This window comes from Cherax quadricarinatus, chromosome 48 (assembly GCF_038502225.1).
Source record: "Cherax quadricarinatus isolate ZL_2023a chromosome 48, ASM3850222v1, whole genome shotgun sequence".
In the NCBI taxonomy this organism is placed as follows: Eukaryota; Metazoa; Arthropoda; class Malacostraca; order Decapoda; family Parastacidae; genus Cherax; species Cherax quadricarinatus.
The window spans coordinates 26729970-26750004 of NC_091339.1; the positions used below are offsets into that span (position 1 = coordinate 26729970).

General features: G+C 38.8%; 1 protein-coding gene across 3 annotated transcripts in view; it reads left to right on the forward strand.

Annotated features, from left to right (window-relative positions):
* Positions 1-321: 321 nt before the first annotated feature.
* Cog1 (conserved oligomeric Golgi complex subunit 1) overlaps positions 322-20035 on the forward strand; it is a 35704-nt gene continuing 15990 nt past the window's right edge. The window contains exons 1-9 of one of the 3 annotated variants that reach the window (XM_070095032.1): positions 322-501; positions 4742-4879; positions 6780-6950; positions 7276-7450; positions 8416-8529; positions 9271-9472; positions 16634-16772; positions 17405-17520; positions 19456-19547. In XM_070095032.1, coding sequence (XP_069951133.1) covers positions 4755-4879; positions 6780-6950; positions 7276-7450; positions 8416-8529; positions 9271-9472; positions 16634-16772; positions 17405-17520; positions 19456-19547 — 1134 coding nt within the window. In that variant the 5' untranslated portion in view covers positions 322-501; positions 4742-4754. The remainder of the gene's footprint in view (positions 502-4741; positions 4880-6779; positions 6951-7275; positions 7451-8415; positions 8530-9270; positions 9473-16633; positions 16773-17404; positions 17521-19455; positions 19548-20035) is intronic. The other 2 variants (XM_070095031.1, XM_070095030.1) reach the window with 2 other exon arrangements.

Sequence of the window (20035 nt, forward strand, 5' to 3'; positions counted from 1 at the left end):
GATGTCAGCTAGGCCTGTATACCTTGTACATGTATTTGTAGAAATAAAGATCATTATATTATTAATACCCCTCAAGGGAGGTTCCTTGACGCTGCTGAAGGGCTCTCGATCTAGGGAACTGAACCTGTGCTCCAGTTCCCTGAATTAAGCCTAAATACCTTCCACATCCCCCACAGGCGCTGTATAACCCTACGGGTTAAGCGCCTCACCCTTGATTATAATAATAACAATAATAATACATTATTAATAAACTTACAGTCATACTGGTCAAGCCGTCAGTGGCCCTATAAACCCCAACAAGAAGAACCACGTCACCTGCAGGAGAGAGATTAAGAAGGAAGGAAGAACATCATAGATAACTGATCGTATTCTGAAGGAATGATACGATGTTGAGTTAAAGTTAGGATACTGTGCTGGGACACATCACGAGGTTCATATGTGAAGCTGTGTATGTCTAGGAGGAGAGTATAAAGAAAGTCACTAGGTGCGCCTACACTGCAGGTAGTAATAATATTTATTTCTACTAGTACATGTATAAGGTATACAGTCATAACTGACATCAATGACATACTACTGTATATAAAGCCGCTTGTTATGCTGAGTATTTCGGGCAAATTAGGTCAGTTTTGTCCCAGGATGCGACCCACACCAGTCCACTAACACCCAGGTACCTATTTTTACTGATAGGTGAACATGGGCAGCAGGTGTCTTAAGGAAACATGTCCTAATGTTTCCACCCGTACCGGGGATCGACCCCTGGACCTCGGTGTGTGAGATGAGTGTGCTAGTAGTCGAGCTATGGGACACCCCAATAAGATAAGATTTTGTTCGGAATTTTAACCCTGGAGGGTAAGCCACTCAGGATAACTGAAGAAAGTCAGTGCATCGTCGAGGGACTTATATTTCCATTGGGGCCCCTTAATCTTGCCGCCCAGGATGCAACCCATACTAGTCAACTAACACCCAGGTACCTACTTGCCTACTAGGTGAACAGGGACAGTAGGTGTAAGGAAACATGACCAGTGTTTCCACCCTTGCCAGAGATTGAACCACAGACACACTGTGTGTGAGGAGAGACCAAGACCAGCCATAAAATTGTCAGTCAGGTTAGGTTGGGTGACATGAGGTTATGTATACAGTGGACCCCCGGTTTACGATCAGCTCCCAATGCGACCAATTATGTAAGCGTATTTATGTAAGTGCGTTTGTACGTGTATGTTTGGGGGTCTGAAATGGACTAATCTAACTCACAATATTCCTTATGGGAACAAATTTGTTCAGTAATGGCACCTGAACATACTTCTGAAATGAAATAATATCGTAAGCCAGGGGTCCACTGTATATATATATCCTGATGGTACAGTGCACTTAATACTAGAGAATTTACATGCAGACACACTCAGGAGTAGCATACGCATTGGCCTTTTATTGTTATACATGTACATATATATAACTATTGACATTTTGATTTATCTCTTTAAGGGGTGCTCCTTGATGTTAGTGAAGGGCATTTAACCCCAGAATTGAAACTGCCCTCCCCTTCCCTGGATCAAACTTGATTATGTCCCATTGCCAGGGGGTGTATTATCTCTTAAGGTTTAGTAAGTAAATAAGTAAATTTATTTAGGAACAGGTACACATAAGTACATTTATTATACTTAATGTAAATTACCTAGGATAACTCCAAATAAAGTCAAAGTGACTTATTTCCATTCCCCAGGAATATTATCATTTTTTTTTTCAACAAGTTGGCCATCTCCCACTGAGGCAGGGGGACCCAAAAAGAAAGAAAATCCCCAAAAAGAAAATACTTTCATCATCATTCAACACTTTCACCTCACTCACACATAATCACTGTTTTTGCAGAGGCACCCAGATACAACAGTTTAGAAGCATATATAAAGATATTTAACGTACCCCTCCAAACTGCCAATATCCCAAACCCCCTCCTTAAAAGTGCAGGCATTGTGCTTCCCATTTCCAGTACTCAAGTCTGGCTATATAAAAATAACCAGTTTCCCTGAATCCATTCACTGAATATTACCCTGTTCACACTTCTGCAGCTCGTCAGGTCCCAAAAACTATTTGTCTCCATTCACTCCTATCTAACACGCTCACACATGCTTGTTGGAAGTCCAAGCCCCTCACCCACAAAACCTCCCTTACCCTCTCCTTCCAACCTTTTTGAGGATGACCCCTACCCCGCCTTCCTTCCCCTACAGATTTATATGCTCTCCAAGTCATTCTACTTTGATCCACTCTCTCTAAATAACCAAACCACCTCAACAACCCCTCTTTAGCCCTCTGACTAATACTTTTAGTAATTCCACACCTCCTCCTAATTTCCACACTCCAAATTCTCTGGATAATATTTACACCACAGTGTCCTTAGACAGGACATCTCCACTGCCTCCAGCCACCTCCTCACTGCAGCATTTGCAACCCAAGCTTCACACCCATATAAGAGTGTTGGTTTCACTATACACCTACCATCCGACTTATGACCGAGTTCGGTTCCGAGAAACCGGTCGTAAGTCGAAATGGTCGTAAGTCAAACTTTACTACTGAATATCAACAAAACATTTTTGTAATGACTTTATTTTATTGTTTTATTTTGGTATTTCTTGTTTTACTTTACTTTTTATGTTGTTAGTACTGTATTTTATACTGTAAGGCTTAGGATAAACACTGTGTACAATACAAATACAGTGGACCCCCGGTTAACGATTTTAATCCGTGCAAGAGGGGTAATTGTTATGCGAAATAATCGTTATGTGAATGAATTTTCCCCATAAGAAATAATGGAAATAAAATTAATCCGTGCAAGACACCCAAAAGTATGAAAAAAAAATTTTTTTACCACATGAAATATTAATTTTAATACACACAAACTGAAAAAGGCATGCACACTTACATGACACTTACTTTTATTGAAGATCTGGTGATGATTGATGGGATGGGAGGAGGGGAGAGCATTATCTTCTTACTGTTTAGAAGGGGAATCCCCTTCCATTACGACTTGAGGTAGCAAGTCCTTTTCCGGGGTTACTTCCCTTCTTCTTTTAATGCCACTAGGACCAGCTTGAGAGTCACTGGACCTCTGTCGCACAACAAATCTGTCCATAGAGCTCTGTACCTCCCGTTCCTTTACGATTTGTCTAAAATGGGCCACAACATTGTCATTGAAATAGTCACCAGCACGGCTTGCAACAGCTGTGTCAGGGTGATTTTCATCCATAAAGGTTTGCAGTTCAACCCACTGTGCACACATTTCCTTAATCTTTGAAGTAGGCACAATGGATTCCACAACTGGCATAGGCTTCTCAGGGTTAGCCCCAAACCCTTCAAAATCTTTCTTAATTTCCATACTAATTCTCACCCTTTTTACCACAGGGTTGGCACTAGAAGCTTTCTTGGGGCCCATGGTCACTTATTTTCCAGAAACAGCACCGAAAACACTGTAATAATACGAAATATTCTGAGTGTATGCTTGGATGTTACCGCGGAGGCTGGCTGGTAAACAATGGGACGGGCGGCACATGTGAGGCTGGCTGAGGGCACATTGGACGCGTCTCGGACGAAAATCGGTGAGCGGGTTTTTAATCGGTATGCGCGGCAAAAATTTTGCGATAAAAGTAAGCGGTATGCGGAAAAATCGCTATGTGATACCATCGTTATGCGGGGGTCCACTGTAGTTGTTTATTTCCCAGAAATTTGGCATAAGAAAAACGGTCGCAAGTCGAGTGGTCGTAAGTCGAGCAGGTCGTAAGTCAGATGGTAGGTGTACTTCCGTACATTCTCTTCTTTGCCTCCATGGATAACGTTTTTTTGTCTCGACAGATACCTCAGCACACCACTCACTTTTTTCCTTCATCAGTTCTTTATCTAAATCATTTGATACCCTCATCACCTTACTCTTATCTATGTAAAATTTTGTATATACAGAGGTACCTAGGGATACGAACCTAATTTGTTCCAGAAGGCTGTTCGAGTGCCGATACTGAACGAATTTATTCCCATAAGGAATAATGTAAATTAGATTAATCCTTTTCAGGCCCCCAAAAATACATTTACAATAGTGCTTACATAAATACACTTACATAATTGTTTGAATTTTGAGTTGTTCATATCCTGAGGTACCACTGTATCTATATTTTTTTATATTCTTAAGTTATCACGTACATGCAGCAGTGTGTTCCTTAGTGTGATTATTATTATAATCAAGGGGGAAGCACTAAACCCATACGATTATACAGTGCTTGGGGGAGGGATGGAAGGTATTCAGGTTTAACTCAGGGAACTGGAGCACAGATCCAGTTCCCTAGATCAAGAGCCCCTCACCAGCATCAAGGAACCTTCCTTGAGGGGTTCCTTAGTGTGACTATTGTCACAGTGGATGAGTCTCATAAATACTCCAACATTTGGTATAATTCTCAGAAAACACTCTTATCAAGAGAAAGTTAAGGTGATTTCTTAACTTTCTTAAGTAGGCTTTTTGTGAATTGTTTTATTACATTATTTTGACTTGTATTTTTTATTTGTTACAATTTTTGTGTTATTTCAAAAGGTGTATATTATTCAGGCTCAAGTCGTAGTGCCTTTGACTCATAATTGAAGGATCCAGGATTGATCCCAGGACATTTGGAAATGTTGGGCATGTTGTCCCTGTTGAATACTGCAGTAGTATACCCTTGATGCTCTTTCTTTTATAGCTCCTTATTTATCAAATGACTTGTTTCAGAGTGTTATCCATCATGGCTAATGAGGATGAAGTAACCTTGTTGTTTGAGCGTCACTCGGTGGCACAGGTGCAAGAGATTTTAAGGAAAACTCGGAGTAATATTGAATGCAAAAAGGAGGATTTGCGTGTTATGGTAGGGTAAGTATGTGTGTTTTGCACCAACTGTTATTACAGTTACCTTATAAAGTGCACGTACGTCGGTAAATTGGCCAATTTTATACAAAATTAAAAAAAATACTAATTTAAAAATAGTGCAAAGTAAACAATGTACTATACATTCCAGGCACTAAAACAACATTTGCTCTGTTGATTAATCACATCCCCAGGTCTCTCCTGTATTACACTTGCCTTCCATTTTGAATTCATAATCACACAAAAATAGATTTACTTTATTTCTCAGAAAATAAAATATAACCAGGAATGATTTGTCATGGTTTACGGTGTCCCAATATTTGAATCAGGCCTATTAAAAACCCATATAACAGACTGGGGTGTAGGGGGTCTTATCCATCATCAGGAAAAAATAAAATATTTCTGCTATTTTGAGCCTTATTTCAAGCTCCTTTCATTCCTAAATCTAACCAAAATCATCTCTATTTCAGTAGTAGGTCTTCCATTCTATCAAATGATACCAAGAAGGAGCCAATAACAAAAGAACTATCCTAGAAAATAACTCAAAGTTGTTATTTTAACCCTTTGACTGTCACACCCCGAAATCCTGAAGTGTCTCCTAGTGTCGCAAAATTTTTTGAAAAAAAAAAAAAAAAAAATCTCATGAAATGATAAAGAATCTTTTTCCGATGGTAATTGCACCAAAAGTATGAAATTTGATAGAAAACTTACGGAATTACGCTCCCGTGAAGTAAGCGATCTTGGTGATATATACGCATCGGCGATTTCGCCGAATTTGAGCCCTATTTTTGGCCAATTCCATTGTTCCAGTCGACCAAATTTATAGCTACTTCTTTAGAACTCCATTTTTTCTATCAATTGAGTATAAGAAACTGCCCATTTACTGATTTCAACTACCCAATAAAGTGGTCATAAATTGGCAATTTGGCCAATTTCACGCAAATTCAAAAAAATGCCAGTTTCAAAATAGGGTCCACAATAAACAATGCAGACATTCTTGGCACTAAAATAACATATTCTCTGTTCATTAGTCACGTCTCCAGGCCCCTCTTATATTACTCTTGCTTTCTATTTTGATTTTTTATTCTCACAAAAAATAGAAGATTTACTGTTATGCAGACTACTGCATTATTGTAAAAATGGTATAAATAATATCAGTGCACTAGTGAAAGAATATTACTCTCTCCAGTTGACGTGTATTGGATATGCGGTGTGATTTGCTTACTCTTGAACATTGGTAAAAATCGAACATTTCCACTACTTTGAGCTCAATTTCAAAGTCGTTTTCATCGTGAAACTAATCAAATCGTCTCTATTTCTGTAATATGTTTTCCATTCTATCAAATGAGACCAAGAAAATGAGAATACAACCATAAATACCATACGAAAATACTACACCTCATAGTCGGTGTTTTAATCCAAAAATGGTCGGAGTTTTTTTTCTCATTATGCACCGTGTGCTGCAGGATTTTTTTTATACAGTGCACACTGACCACACACACCCATTCTCTCACATGTGGGCCTACCAGCTTTCTCCTGTTTGATTTGAAGCCGCTAGAATTATTGAGTGTATATATGTCCGAAACACTGGGTCATAAGACGTATATATCCAGCCGAAACAGTCAAAGGGTTAAACCAGACACAAGGTCAGAGTTATGCTTTTTCCCATCATCAGTAGTTTAAGGGTTAATGCATTAATTAGGGAAGTGAGGGTGCTTGCGAGTGGGAATGGTTGGTGCTGTTGCTCTTGTATTCATTGCTATAGTAAAGCTTTCATTTAGTATTTTTACAACTTTCAGTACATACCGTATTTATTTAATATTTTGACTGAATTTGCTTTGAAGTATATTACATATTTTTACAATACATATTACTTTGCCAAAAAAAATTTAATATTTTATTTTAGAGAGAGATATAGGGATTTAATTGAGGCTGCTGACACCATTGCTGAAATGCGGGAGAGTGCTGAAGCTATCTGCAATAATATTAAGACCATGGAAGGCCTCTGTGAAAGCCTTCAGCAACGGGGTCTTATTGGTTTCAAGACACAGAGCCAACAAAGTGATGGGAAAGATAGGTGTGTTATTACTCACTCAAGATATGCATCAGAGTTCAGCAAACCATCTCCACTGTTTCTTTTAAATTAATAATTGCTTGATTATATGTTTTCAAGACTTCACAGTTGTTTTTATATATGTTTACCCTATTTAAATTTTGTACAGTACAGTATTGTAAATATAATTAGAAATAAATAATTTATACCATGTTAAGAGTACAACACTAAATTAAATTAGAGCAGTACAAAGAAGGAAACAGTTATGGAGCATTTTGAATTTTGCTATATTGTATGATAAAGGGTGAGTGTTAGCCATGAATCAAATTTACATAAGATAATCTTTCAGGTCACCAGCACCAGACTCTCATTACTCTGTAGCAGTACAGGTTTACCTGCTGGTTAGAGTACCTGAAGCATTGTGGGGCCTCACTGAACACAGTCAATATTTGCCTGCTACACAGCTACTACTGCTTGCTCATCACACTCACACTGCACTCCAGTTGTCTCCCAAAGCTGCTAAGGTATTTGAGGAACGATATGGGAGCCTTGTGTTAGTTTTGGGGGTCCTTCTACTCCTGCATCTCAATCAGTGGTCAGACTTCCCTAGTGAATAATACTTGTTAGTTATAAATGTCTTGTCAGCTTTAAAATGCATAAATAATAAACTTGGTTTAATCACTGTACCTCCATGCATTCCTAACTATATATACTGTCTGTAACCTAATCATTTCTTCCTGATTTATATGATTTATAAGGACAGCAGAGATGCTTGAAAGAATGTATAGAAGCATAGGATTAATGACTTAGCCCTGTACTGTCATTTTTTTTTTTATTCTTCAGTAAATTAACAAAAGTTGCAGCATCTCTTTTGATGTTAACACTTGCTGTAATAATTTTAGTATATTTAGATTTTTTCTAGTAATAATTAGATTTATCTTTGTAATTAGAAAATAAATACTAATTTTGCATCTTTTTTATATCTACATTTCTAGCTTTTTATGTAATTTCAATATAATTATAGTTTTGGTAATTAGTGTCACATAAAGAAGCAAAAAGTGTGTATGTGATGCATCTTTATCTGACTGAACATATCACTTATCAAGATTCATTCAATTAAACACTCAGAACACTTCCAATTTTTTAGGCATAGAATCATTACCCTTTTTTATACTGTAATTAATGTTCTTTCTTATATGAGTGAATTTTTTTTAAAATCAACTGATACTCTGTTGAGTATTTCTAATCTGAGTTTAATTGCAGTAATATAATGCAGTGAGTGTGTATTTGGTCTGGTTTCTATCCTGTTTTACTCATGAGGCCGAGCACATAATTTACATTTAGTTTGATAATCATCCATGCATATACTGAACTGCCAGAAGTACTTGTAACAAAGCCTATGCTTGACTACTGCAACATCAGTCAGTATTATGGTGACAATCACAGTAAGAAAAGTTTAAGAATACCTACTGTTTTCATATATTTTTAGGTGTTTTCTTGGTTTCCAATTATTGAGCGTCAGTGGGCCAGCATAACACACTTCCGTAGCACAATTGTTCGTGGATGCTCAAATCTTATTAGCTATGAAGCTGATAATGTTCAGGTATGTTTAAAAAACTTTGGGTTAAAATGTTATACGATAGAATATAACACAATCAATGTAACATACTGTATATAACACACAATACTGTGTATTGTACTTTATTGATTGATATGTATTTTGAGTGTTTTAAGTGTTGACCTTACTAGGTTTTGCATACAGTATATAACATATCTGTTTTCTTTTTGGAAAATTACACATCTGATCTATCATTGATACATGTGAAATAAATTAAAACTATTAGTCGTTTGAGGCTGATATACAGGAAAAGACATTGACAATATGTAAATTTTAAAGCTGAAGTGCATTTATCCTACCACAGTTTTTCCAGTTCATGCGTGTCATAAGAGGAGACTAAAATGCTGGGAGCAAGGGGCTAGTAACCTCTTCTATATATACAGTATATTACTAAATCTAAAAGGAGAAGCTTTCGTTTTTCCCTTTGGACCACCCTGCCTTGGTGGGATATGGCAGGTTTGTTGAAAGAAAGAGAAGCAGCTCTTCCAGTATTTTTTCTGCTACAAATGATGTTTTAAATATTCAACATAGCTATGTAAACACTGTGCATTATAAGTGTTTCCATTACCATTAATTTTTCCTATTTTTTTCATAAATATATGTACGTACTTTTGATCTGTGTTTATTCTGGAATTTCTTTATTCTGGAATTTCAGTTGTAAGAGGAAGCTCCCTGGCTAAGATAAGCTCAAAAATGTGATGATGAACTGTACATTTTATTTTGCAGGCTGTGTTGGATGCTGTGGTGTCAGTGATGCTTGTTGAGTGCTGTAGCTGTGCTGAGGCTCTCTCTCGTGTCCTCCACCTGCGACATGCTGCTCTCATGGCATCAATTACTCTTAGACCATCAGCCACAGCAAAAGCACAAATTTCTCAATTTACTACTCTGTTTTTATCTTCACTTCATATTATTCATGCAGTATTTGTGGGTAAGTGTAGATGTACTGACTTCACTTCTTCCTGAAATCGTTTGAATGTGTAAATGTTGCAGTTTAAAAACTGTAGTGTAAAGCACCCTTCTGGCAAGACAGTGATGGAGTGAATGATGGTGAAAGTTTTTCTTTTTCAGGCCACCCTGCCTTGGTGGGAATCGGCCAGTGTGTTAATAATAAAAAATAATTTACAATACAGTATTTTATTTCACTTTACTTCACAATAGACATTTAGGTGGCATAATGATTGTGTTTCTGGAAAGTGAAGTACTATGTATACCTGGAGAGGGTTTCAGGGGTCAACACCCCCCATGGACAGGTCTGTGACAGTATTAAAAAAAAAAAAAAAAAATTAAATAGTTCAACTGATACAGCAATGGGAAGATAGCAGCTAGGATCCTAGATATGGGAAAAATGCTAAATAGTCTTTAAAACTTAATAGATATGTGGGTAAATAAATTTTAAATTTTTAATACATATCATTATGTTAACCCTTTGACTGTTTTGGTCATACATATACATCTTACGAGACAGTGTTTCAGATGTACTGGCCATGTAGTCACAAACTGTAAGGCTGGAGGTGATGTCCTGGTAGTCAGTAAATGTGGGGCTGATAGTGCTGTCCTGGGAGACAGTAATGGTGAAGCTGGAGGTGCTGTCCTGGGAGACAGAAATGGTGAAGCTGGAGATACTGTCCTGGGAGACAGTAATGGTGAAGCTGGAGATTTTGTCCAGGTAGTCGGGAATTATACGCAGGAAGGAATACATATAAATGACCTCATAGAGGACAGGAGCCATAGTAGGGAAACAAGTGTAGTCAAAGATAAGATAAAACCAATATTGCAAACTAGAAATACCGCAGGAAATAGCAAACAAGAGGACTCCAATAGCAATAGTGAGGATAAATTACCAAAAACAACTGGTGGGAGCTCCATTGTTGGTGCTAGGGAGGATAGGAGTAAGACAGGGAAACATGCACCAACAGGGAATACAGTCACAGAAACCCAAGGCAAACGGAAACCAAGCCTGTGCACATACTATGCACTTGGTATCTGCTGGCATGGGAAATCTGGAAAAACAGATGGGACATGCAACTATGACCACCCTAGAAAATGTCATGCCCATATGACAACAGGAAAATGCAAACTCCCTTCCTGTAAGCTTTTTCACCCTGAAATGTGTACCTCTTCAGTACAGGAAAGACTGTGCTATAACTTAAATTGCCAGGCATACCATCTAAAGGGGACAAAAAGATACAAAACATCCAGGCCATGGGAAAACCTGGGTAGCCACAGCCACTCAAGAGGGAGAGGTTTTTTAGTGCCAGGAAGGAAAAAAAACTGGCAGGAAATGGCAGAAATCGTACACCAAATCCAGTCATTCCTGGAGTGGAACCACAGTCGATGGCCTCCACTCCAAACCAACAGATACAGATACTAATGCCGGAAAAAAAATCCCCCCCCAGTACCAACAATACCACCAGTCCGATAACATTCTTCTTTGCAAATATACAGGGTCTAAAGCCAGCAACAAACAACAAAATACCTTTCATCCGTGGACTGCTTGCAGAGGCAAAGGCAATGTTCGCGGCTTTCACTGAGACCCACATAAAGGATCACTTGGACAACGAAATATGGATCCCAGGTTACAACCTATACAGATGTGACAGAGTGAACAGGCAGAAGGGGGGGGTTGGCCTGTACATTGCAGAGTCACTTGTTTGCACAGAACTGCTTAATGCCTCAAATGACGTAGTGGAAGTTTTAGCAGTAAAGGTCGAGAACCAAAACCTAGTCATTGTGGTAGTCTACAAGCCTCCGGATGCAACATCCCAGCAATTCCAGGAACAGCTGTTAAAAATTGACCACTGTCTGGAAAATCTTCCAGCTCCTGCACCCAACATCTTGCTCCTGGGGGATTTCAACTTAAGGCACCTAAAATGGAGGAATATAGCAAATAATATTGTTGCAGTAATAACACCAGGAGGCAGCTCTGATGAAAAGTCACACTCACACGAGCTTTTAAATCTCTGCACAAAATTCAATTTAAACCAGCAAATAATAGAGCCTACTAGACTGGAGAATACACTAGACCTCATCTTCACTAACAATGATGATCTGATAAGAAATGTCACCATATCAAAAACAATATACTCAGATCACAACATAATTGAGGTTCAGACATGTATGCGTGGAGCCCCAGACCGACAAAATGAGACTAGTCACGAGGGAGCATTCACCAAATTCAACTTCAATAACAAAAACATAAAGTGGGACCAAGTAAACCAAGTCCTAACCGATATAAGCTGGGAAGATATACTAAGCAACACAGACCCAAACTTATGCCTAGAACAGATTAACTCGGTGGCACTCGATGTATGCACAAGGCTTATTCCTCTAAGAAAAAGGAGGAGTAGATGTAAAATAGAAAGAGACAGGCGCTCCCTTTACAGGCGACGGAAAAGAATAACAGAGCGGCTAAAAGAGGTCAATATATCTGAAATGCGCAGGGAGACACTGGTCAGAGAAATAGCAAGCATCGAACTTAAGCTAAAAGAATCCTTTAGGAGTCAGGAATCGCGGGAAGAACTAAAAGCCATAAATGAAATCGAAAGAAACCCAAAGTATTTCTTCTCCTATGCCAAATCAAAATCGAGAACAACGTCCAGTATTGGGCCCCTACTTAAACAAGATGGGTCCTACACAGATGACAGCAAGGAAATGAGTGAGCTACTCAAGTCCCAATATGACTCAGTTTTTAGCAAGCCGCTAACCAGACTGAGAGTCGAAGATCAAAATGAATTTTTTATGAGAGAGCCACAAAATTTGATTAACACAAGCCTATCCGATGTTATCCTGACGCCAAATGACTTCGAACAGGCGATAAATGACATGCCCATGCACTCTGCCCCAGGGCCAGACTCATGGAACTCTGTGTTCATCAAGAACTGCAAGAAGCCCCTATCACGAGCCTTTTCCATCCTATGGAGAGGGAGCATGGACACGGGGGTCGTCCCTCAGTTACTAAAAACAACAGACATAGCCCCACTCCACAAAGGGGGCAGTAAAGCAACAGCAAAGAACTACAGACCAATAGCACTAACATCCCATATCATAAAAATCTTTGAAAGGGTCCTAAGAAGCAAGATCACCACCCATCTAGAAACCCATCAGTTACACAACCCAGGGCAACATGGGTTTAGAACAGGTCGCTCCTGTCTGTCTCAACTACTGGATCACTACGACAAGGTCCTAAATGCACTAGAAGACAAAAAGAATGCAGATGTAATATATACAGACTTTGCAAAAGCCTTCGACAAGTGTGACCATGGCGTAATAGCGCACAAAATGCGCGCTAAAGGAATAACAGGAAAAGTCGGTCGATGGATCTATAATTTCCTCACTAACAGAACACAGAGAGTAGTCGTCAACAGAGTAAAGTCCGAGGCAGCTACGGTGAAAAGCTCTGTTCCACAAGGCACAGTACTAGCTCCCATCTTGTTCCTCATCCTCATATCCGACATAGACAAGGATGTCAGCCACAGCACCGTGTCTTCCTTTGCAGATGACACCCGAATCTGCATGACAGTGTCTTCCATTGCAGACACTGCAAGGCTCCAGGCGGACATCAACCAAATCTTTCAGTGGGCTGCAGAAAACAATATGAAGTTCAACGATGAGAAATTTCAATTACTCAGATATGGTAAACATGAGGAAATTAAATCTTCATCAGAGTACAAAACAAATTCTGGCCACAAAATAGAGCGAAACACCAACGTCAAAGACCTGGGAGTGATTATGTCGGAGGATCTCACCTTCAAGGACCATAACATTGTATCAATCGCATCTGCTAGAAAAATGACAGGATGGATAATGAGAACCTTCAAAACTAGGGAGGCCAAGCCCATGATGACACTCTTCAGGTCACTTGTTCTATCTAGGCTGGAATATTGCTGCACTCTAACAGCACCTTTCAAGGCAGGTGAAATTGCCGACCTAGAAAATGTACAGAGAACTTTCACGGCGCGCATAACGGAGATAAAACACCTCAATTACTGGGAGCGCTTGAGGTTTCTAAACCTGTATTCCCTGGAACGCAGGAGGGAGAGATACATGATTATATACACCTGGAAAATCCTAGAGGGACTAGTACCGAACTTGCACACGAAAATCACTCACTACGAAAGCAAAAGACTTGGCAGACGATGCACCATCCCCCCAATGAAAAGCAGGGGTGTCACTAGCACGTTAAGAGACCATACAATAAGTGTCAGGGGCCCGAGACTGTTCAACTGCCTCCCAGCACACATAAGGGGGATTACCAACAGACCCCTGGCAGTCTTCAAGCTGGCACTGGACAAGCACCTAAAGTCAGTTCCTGATCAGCCGGGCTGTGGCTCGTACGTTGGTTTGCGTGCAGCCAGCAGCAACAGCCTGGTTGATCAGGCGCTGATCCACCAGGAGGCCTGGTCACAGACCGGGCCGCGGGGGCGTTGACCCCCGAAACTCTCTCCAGGTAAACTTCAGGTAAACATGTATACTCAATAATTCTAGCGGCTTCAAATCAAGCGGAAGAAAGCTGGTAGGCCCACATGTGAGAGAATGGGTCTGTGTGGTCAGTGTGCACCACATAAAAAAAATCCTGCAGCACACAGTGTGTAATGAGAAAAAAAACTGATTGTTTTTTTGGATTAAAACGCCGACTTTGAGGTGTATTTTCGTATAGTATTTATCGATGTATTTGCGTTTTCATGGTCTTAGGTGATAAAATGGAAAACATATTACAGAAATAGAGATGATTTTCATTACTTTGACGAGGAAAACGACCTTGAAACTGAGCTCAAAGTAGCGGAAATGTTCGATTTTTACCAATGTTCAGGAGTAAACAAATCACACCACACGTCCCATACACGTCAACTGGGGAGTCTGATATTCTTTCACTAGTGCACTGATATTATTTATATCATTTTTACAATAATGCAGTAGTCTGCTTAACAGTAAATTTTGTATTTTTTTGTATGAATAAAAAATCAAAATAGAAAGCAGTAATAATATAAGAGGGGCCTAGAGATGTGACTAATGAACAGAGGATATGTTATTTTAGTGCCAAGAATGTCTACCTTGTTTATTCTGGACCCTATTTTGAAATTGGCATCTTTTTTAGTTTGCGTGAAATTGGCCAAATTGCCAATTTCTGACCACAATATTGGGTAGTCCAAATTGGTAAATGGGAGGTTTCTTGTACTCAGCTGATAGATAAAATGGAGTTCTAAAGAAATAGCTATGAGTTTGGTCAACTGGAACAACAGAATTGGCTGAAAATAGGGCTCAGAGTCGGCGAAATCGCCGATACGCATATGTTGTCGAGACCGCTAACTTCGCGGGAGCATAATTCCATGAGTTTTCTACCAAATTTCGAACTTTTGGTGTCATTACCATCGGGAAAAGATTCTCTATCATTTCATAAGAAAAAATAATTTTTTTTTTTTCAAAAATTTAGCGACATAGAATGACAGTTTCAGAAAGGGGCCTGAAACAGTCAAAGGGTTAATGGTGTACTATACTGACAAGTAGATAAATAAGACGTGTAGATTTCAGTCAAAAATAGAGGTAATGAATGTATTGAAGACTGTTGAAGATGTATGATTTTGAGATGTTTAATCCCTCACCCTTGGTAGAAGTGGACAAGTTATCTCGAGTTGTCTTGAAGTAGTCATCTCAGCCTAGACAGAAGGTGATCATTTCCATAGCTTTGGTCATTGTGGTTAATCAGATTGATTGAAGCTATGGATCTGAACAATTTGCAGCTGGGATGGGGGGCTGAATACCCCCAAGATGACTTTTCTACTTCTATCAAGGCTAGGGGACTGAACATCCCAAAATATACACTTTCTCAATTGTTTTGGTATATTAATCACCTCTGTATTTGATTGAAGAAGCCTGCTACATAGGTAAAACATCTTGGCAATAAAGACTCCTAAATGTTTTAGATGTGTTTCATTTACCCATCTTTTTGTAATTATGATAGATCTTAGGGTGGAGTGGTGTAAATAATGTAACAGTAATGTGGATGTTGGTGAATTTGCTGCAGATTGGCGAGTTGTTGACCTGTGTAGAGGTCTTGAAATAGTCACTGTTGTGATCTGCCTTGTGATAGTTGCCAAAGACTTGTAAAACTAATGATAGGGAACTGTTTCTGCCTGGAGAGATTTGAATGCCAGGTGCTTATTTATGTTAGCATCTGTCTTAACTAAGCATTCACAATATTAGTATCATGGCTTTGTTCACAACATACTTGTATATTTGACAAAAAATTTGCCTTCCAGTTGTTGTATGCTTTAATCGGAATCAGATTTCAATGAGAAAATCAAGACAATACAAAAATATTTAAAATATCAAATTTAAGTTCTAAGGATGAATTAAAGGGACTTAAGGAGTGTCTTCAAGAGTTATGGCATGAATTTGCATGACAGGACATTTCAGGAATGCATTGTGTGAGGCCAAAAGACTCACCACCTGGAGGAGGAGGAGGTTGCCTCTGGTGGTATTTCCTTGGATGACTAAGTTCTTTAAATCTCTTGACTTTATTTCTGTAAATTAGATAATGGCTACTCTATATCCTGATATAGGTTTTATTTGCTGTACATAGTTTAGCAATTATATCATTCACAGTAAAGGATAAATACAGTAGATAAGAGAGGCATCTAAACATTTGTGCTATACATTCTTTAAGTACAGTATTAAAGAATTGAACATCCAGCAGGTTTATGTAGGCATGTTAGGAAAAAGTGAATGGAGACAAGTGATTTTTTATTGATGTGCTGTTGAGTGTGAGTGAGGTAACATTGATGAAAGGATTCAGGGGAAACCAGGTAACTGAGCCTAAACCCTGGAGGTGGGAAAGGTAGGGCCTGCACTCTGAAGAAGAGGTAGAGATTTTGCAGTTGGATGGCAATCTGAATTGTGATGTTAACACATTTCCTGCTTGACAGTAATTGAAAGAATGATGGTGAATGCAATTTCCTGTTTTTTTGGTCACTCTGTCTTGGTAGAAGACAGCTGTTGAGATCATTTTTTTTTTCATTATTTAAATGTGGACACTGTTCATTGTGTTCAAAGATTGTAGATACATTGACAATGAGCTTTCTTGGTGTAACAGGAGTCGAAGGAAAAAGTCTGCTTGAGAAACGGTTGCAAGAGATAGTGCAAGGTGAGGGTGAAGGAAGCTCCCCAATCTCTCTCTTGCAGGAATCCTCACTCACTTTATCTTTTCTTCCACAATCTACCAGAAATTTTAGGTAATGTTTATTGATCTGTTATCCTCATAATAAATATTTATATGTACACCTACCATCCGACTTACGACCGAGTTCGGTTCCGAGAAACTGGTCGTAAGTCGAAATAGCCGTAAGTCGAACTTTACTACTGAATATCAACAAAACATTTTTGTAATGACTTTATTTTATGGTTTTATTTTGGTATTTCATGTTTTACTTTACTTTTTATGTTGTTAGTACTGTGTTTTATACTGTAAGGTTTAGGATAAACACTGTGTACAACACAAATAGTTGTTTATTTCCCAGAAATTTGGCATAAAAAACACGGTCGTAAGTCGAGCAGGTCGTAAGTCGGATGGTAGGTGTATATGTCTCATACATTTTATATGTCCACTCACCTGTAATTTATTATTTCACCATTCTCCTGTTTATATATTTATGATTATTTTAAAACATTCAATCATCTCTAATTAATATTTTTCTTGCATGTATGAAGTAATTTTATTATATTAATATCCCTCTTAGATTATTGAAAATGTTACTGTTTATATCCCTCTTATAATATTAAGAAACTGAATAAAATAATTGGAAGCCCTAAAATTTGGTCGTTCTTGAGTGTGTAATGATAAACAACACATGAATTCTCTCCCCAGGCCCAGTGTTCAAGGCAGCGCAAAGCCTCTTGGAAATGAGTTGGTTAAACAGCAGGTCGTCATCTGGTTGAATAAGGTGCTAGATGAGGCTTCAAAAAATTTGGCAACACTGCTTTGTAAGTTTTATGATGTGAAAAGTGGGTAATAATAAGTGTTTACACACCTAGGGAAAAGAGGAGGGTACAGGAAAGAGGGAGAGAGAGGGATTTTGGGAGTTTTGAACCAAGTAAGAAAATAATTGTTGTATGGAACCTAAATGATAAAGTGGGAGAAACTGTTGTAGAAGGCATAGTAGGTAAGTTTGGAGTTCCAGGGATAAATAATAGGGACCTCTAATTGAACTAAGTATACAAACATTTGGTAATGGATAACACATAATTTAAGAGGATAAATAAGTATGTGATATACAATAAAGGGCATGATAGCAGTTTCTTGGACTATGTATTAGTATATAAAAGGTTGATGGGTAGGCTTCTGGATGTTAAGGTTTTTAGAGGGGCAAGAGATAGATCATTATTTAGTGGTAGCTACAGTGAAAGTAAGAGGTGGTTGGGATACAGGGAGAATGTCATCAGTAGGAAAGAGAGAGAAGTGAAAGTTTATGAATTAAAGGAGAAAGGTGGGCTAGATTGAGTACAGGTCATGACAAGGGGGCTTGGACATCCAACAGACTTCTGTGAGTGTTTTAGATAGGATTGAGTGGAGACAAGTGGTTTTTATGATTTGACATGCTGTTGGAGCATGAGCAAAGTAACATTTATGAAGAGATTCAGGAAAACCAGTTAACTGGACTTGAGTCCTGGAGGTGGTAAGTACAGTGCCTGAAATAGGGGCGAGGCCATTGCAGTTTGGAGGATTATTTTAACTCTAATATTGGTTCCTTTTTGGCAAGATGGTGATTGAATGAGTGATAGTCAGGGTGCTTTCTTCTTTGTTGAGTTACTCTATTGTAGTGGGAAATAACTGGAGAGTTAAAAGAAGTTATTATTATTATTTTTATTATCACACTGGCCGATTCCCACCAAGGCAGGGTGGCCCGAAAAAGAAAAACTTTCACCATCATTCACTCCATCACTGTCTTGCCAGAAGGGTGCTTTACACTACAGTTTTTAAACTGCAACATTAACACCCCTCCTTCAGAGTGCAGGCACTGTACTTCCCATCTCCAGGACTCAAGTCCGGCCTGCCGGTTTCCCTGAACCCCTTCATAAATGTTACTTTGCTCACACTCCAACAGCACGTCAAGTATTAAAAACCATTTGTCTCCATTCACTCCTATCAAACACGCTCACGCATGCCTGCTGGAAGTCCAAGCCCCTCGCACACAAAACCTCCTTTACCCCCTCCCTCCAACTTTTCCTAGGCCGACCCCTACCCCGCCTTCCTTCCACTACAGACTGATACACTCTTGAAGTTATTCTGTTTCGCTCCATTCTCTCCACATGTCCGAACCACCTCAACAACCCTTCCTCAGCCCTCTGGACAACAGTTTTGGTAATCCCGCACCTCCTCCTAACTTCCAAACTACGAATTCTCTGCATTATATTCACACCACACATTGCTCTCAGACATGACATCTCCACTGCCTCCAGCCTTCTCCTCGCTGCAACATTCATCACCCATGCTTCACACCCATATAAGAGCGTTGGTAAAACTATACTCTCATACATTCCCCTCTTTGCCTCCAAGGACAAAGTTCTTTGTCTCCAGAGACTCCTAAGTGCACCACTCACCCTTTTCCCCTCATCAATTCTATGATTCACCTCATCTTTCATAGACCCATTAAAAGAAGTGTATCTAGAATAATCCATGTGCTACCCTACACAAAGGTTGAGTAGGGAATAGTATATATATTTAACGGATACTGACAAAAAATAGAATTGCTACATTCCGCATATGCAGTTCTATTAATGTTTTTTCAATTTGCACTTGTTCAATTGTTTTTCTTATCCTAATTTGAATTATGGATGAACATCAATTTATTGCCACAGTTGTTACAGTACTTTAATTGATTTCATGGTATATTTTTTCACTATTGTGACTGTTTCCAGCATTTACCACTAGTATCAAGGCACTGGCAATGATCAGGTCCAGTGTGTGGGAAATCTGCCGAACCAGACTAGATAGAGAACATTGGAACAAGGTGAGGAAGACATGCTGTGGTAATCTGTAATTTTCTTGGCATTTTAAGGGTTTCATTCATGCTTATCTTTCATTTGGAGAAGACCTAAACCAAGCTTCTCAGAATGCTTGACTTGAAACCATATTTTGCTCACCTTGCCTATGGAGGAGCAGTAGTACAGCCTGATTAAATTTTCTTCAGAATATATTGGGGTACATTTTTTTTTTGTCCTTCAAAACATCAACTGTTTTAATTAGTTATTTCATGTGTTACAAGATACAAGTTGTCTTGTTGTGCATATTGTTCATCGAAGTGTATGCAGTATAAAGAATATATAATTTTTGTTGCTATAAAATACTGTATTATAAGTAGTCAATAATTTCAGAAGAGAAGTTGCAGAGATTGGTGGATGAATTTGGTAGGGTGTGCAAAAGAAGAAAATTAAAGGTGAATACAGGAAAGAGTAAGGTTATGAGGATAACAAAAAGATTAGGTGATGAAAGATTGAA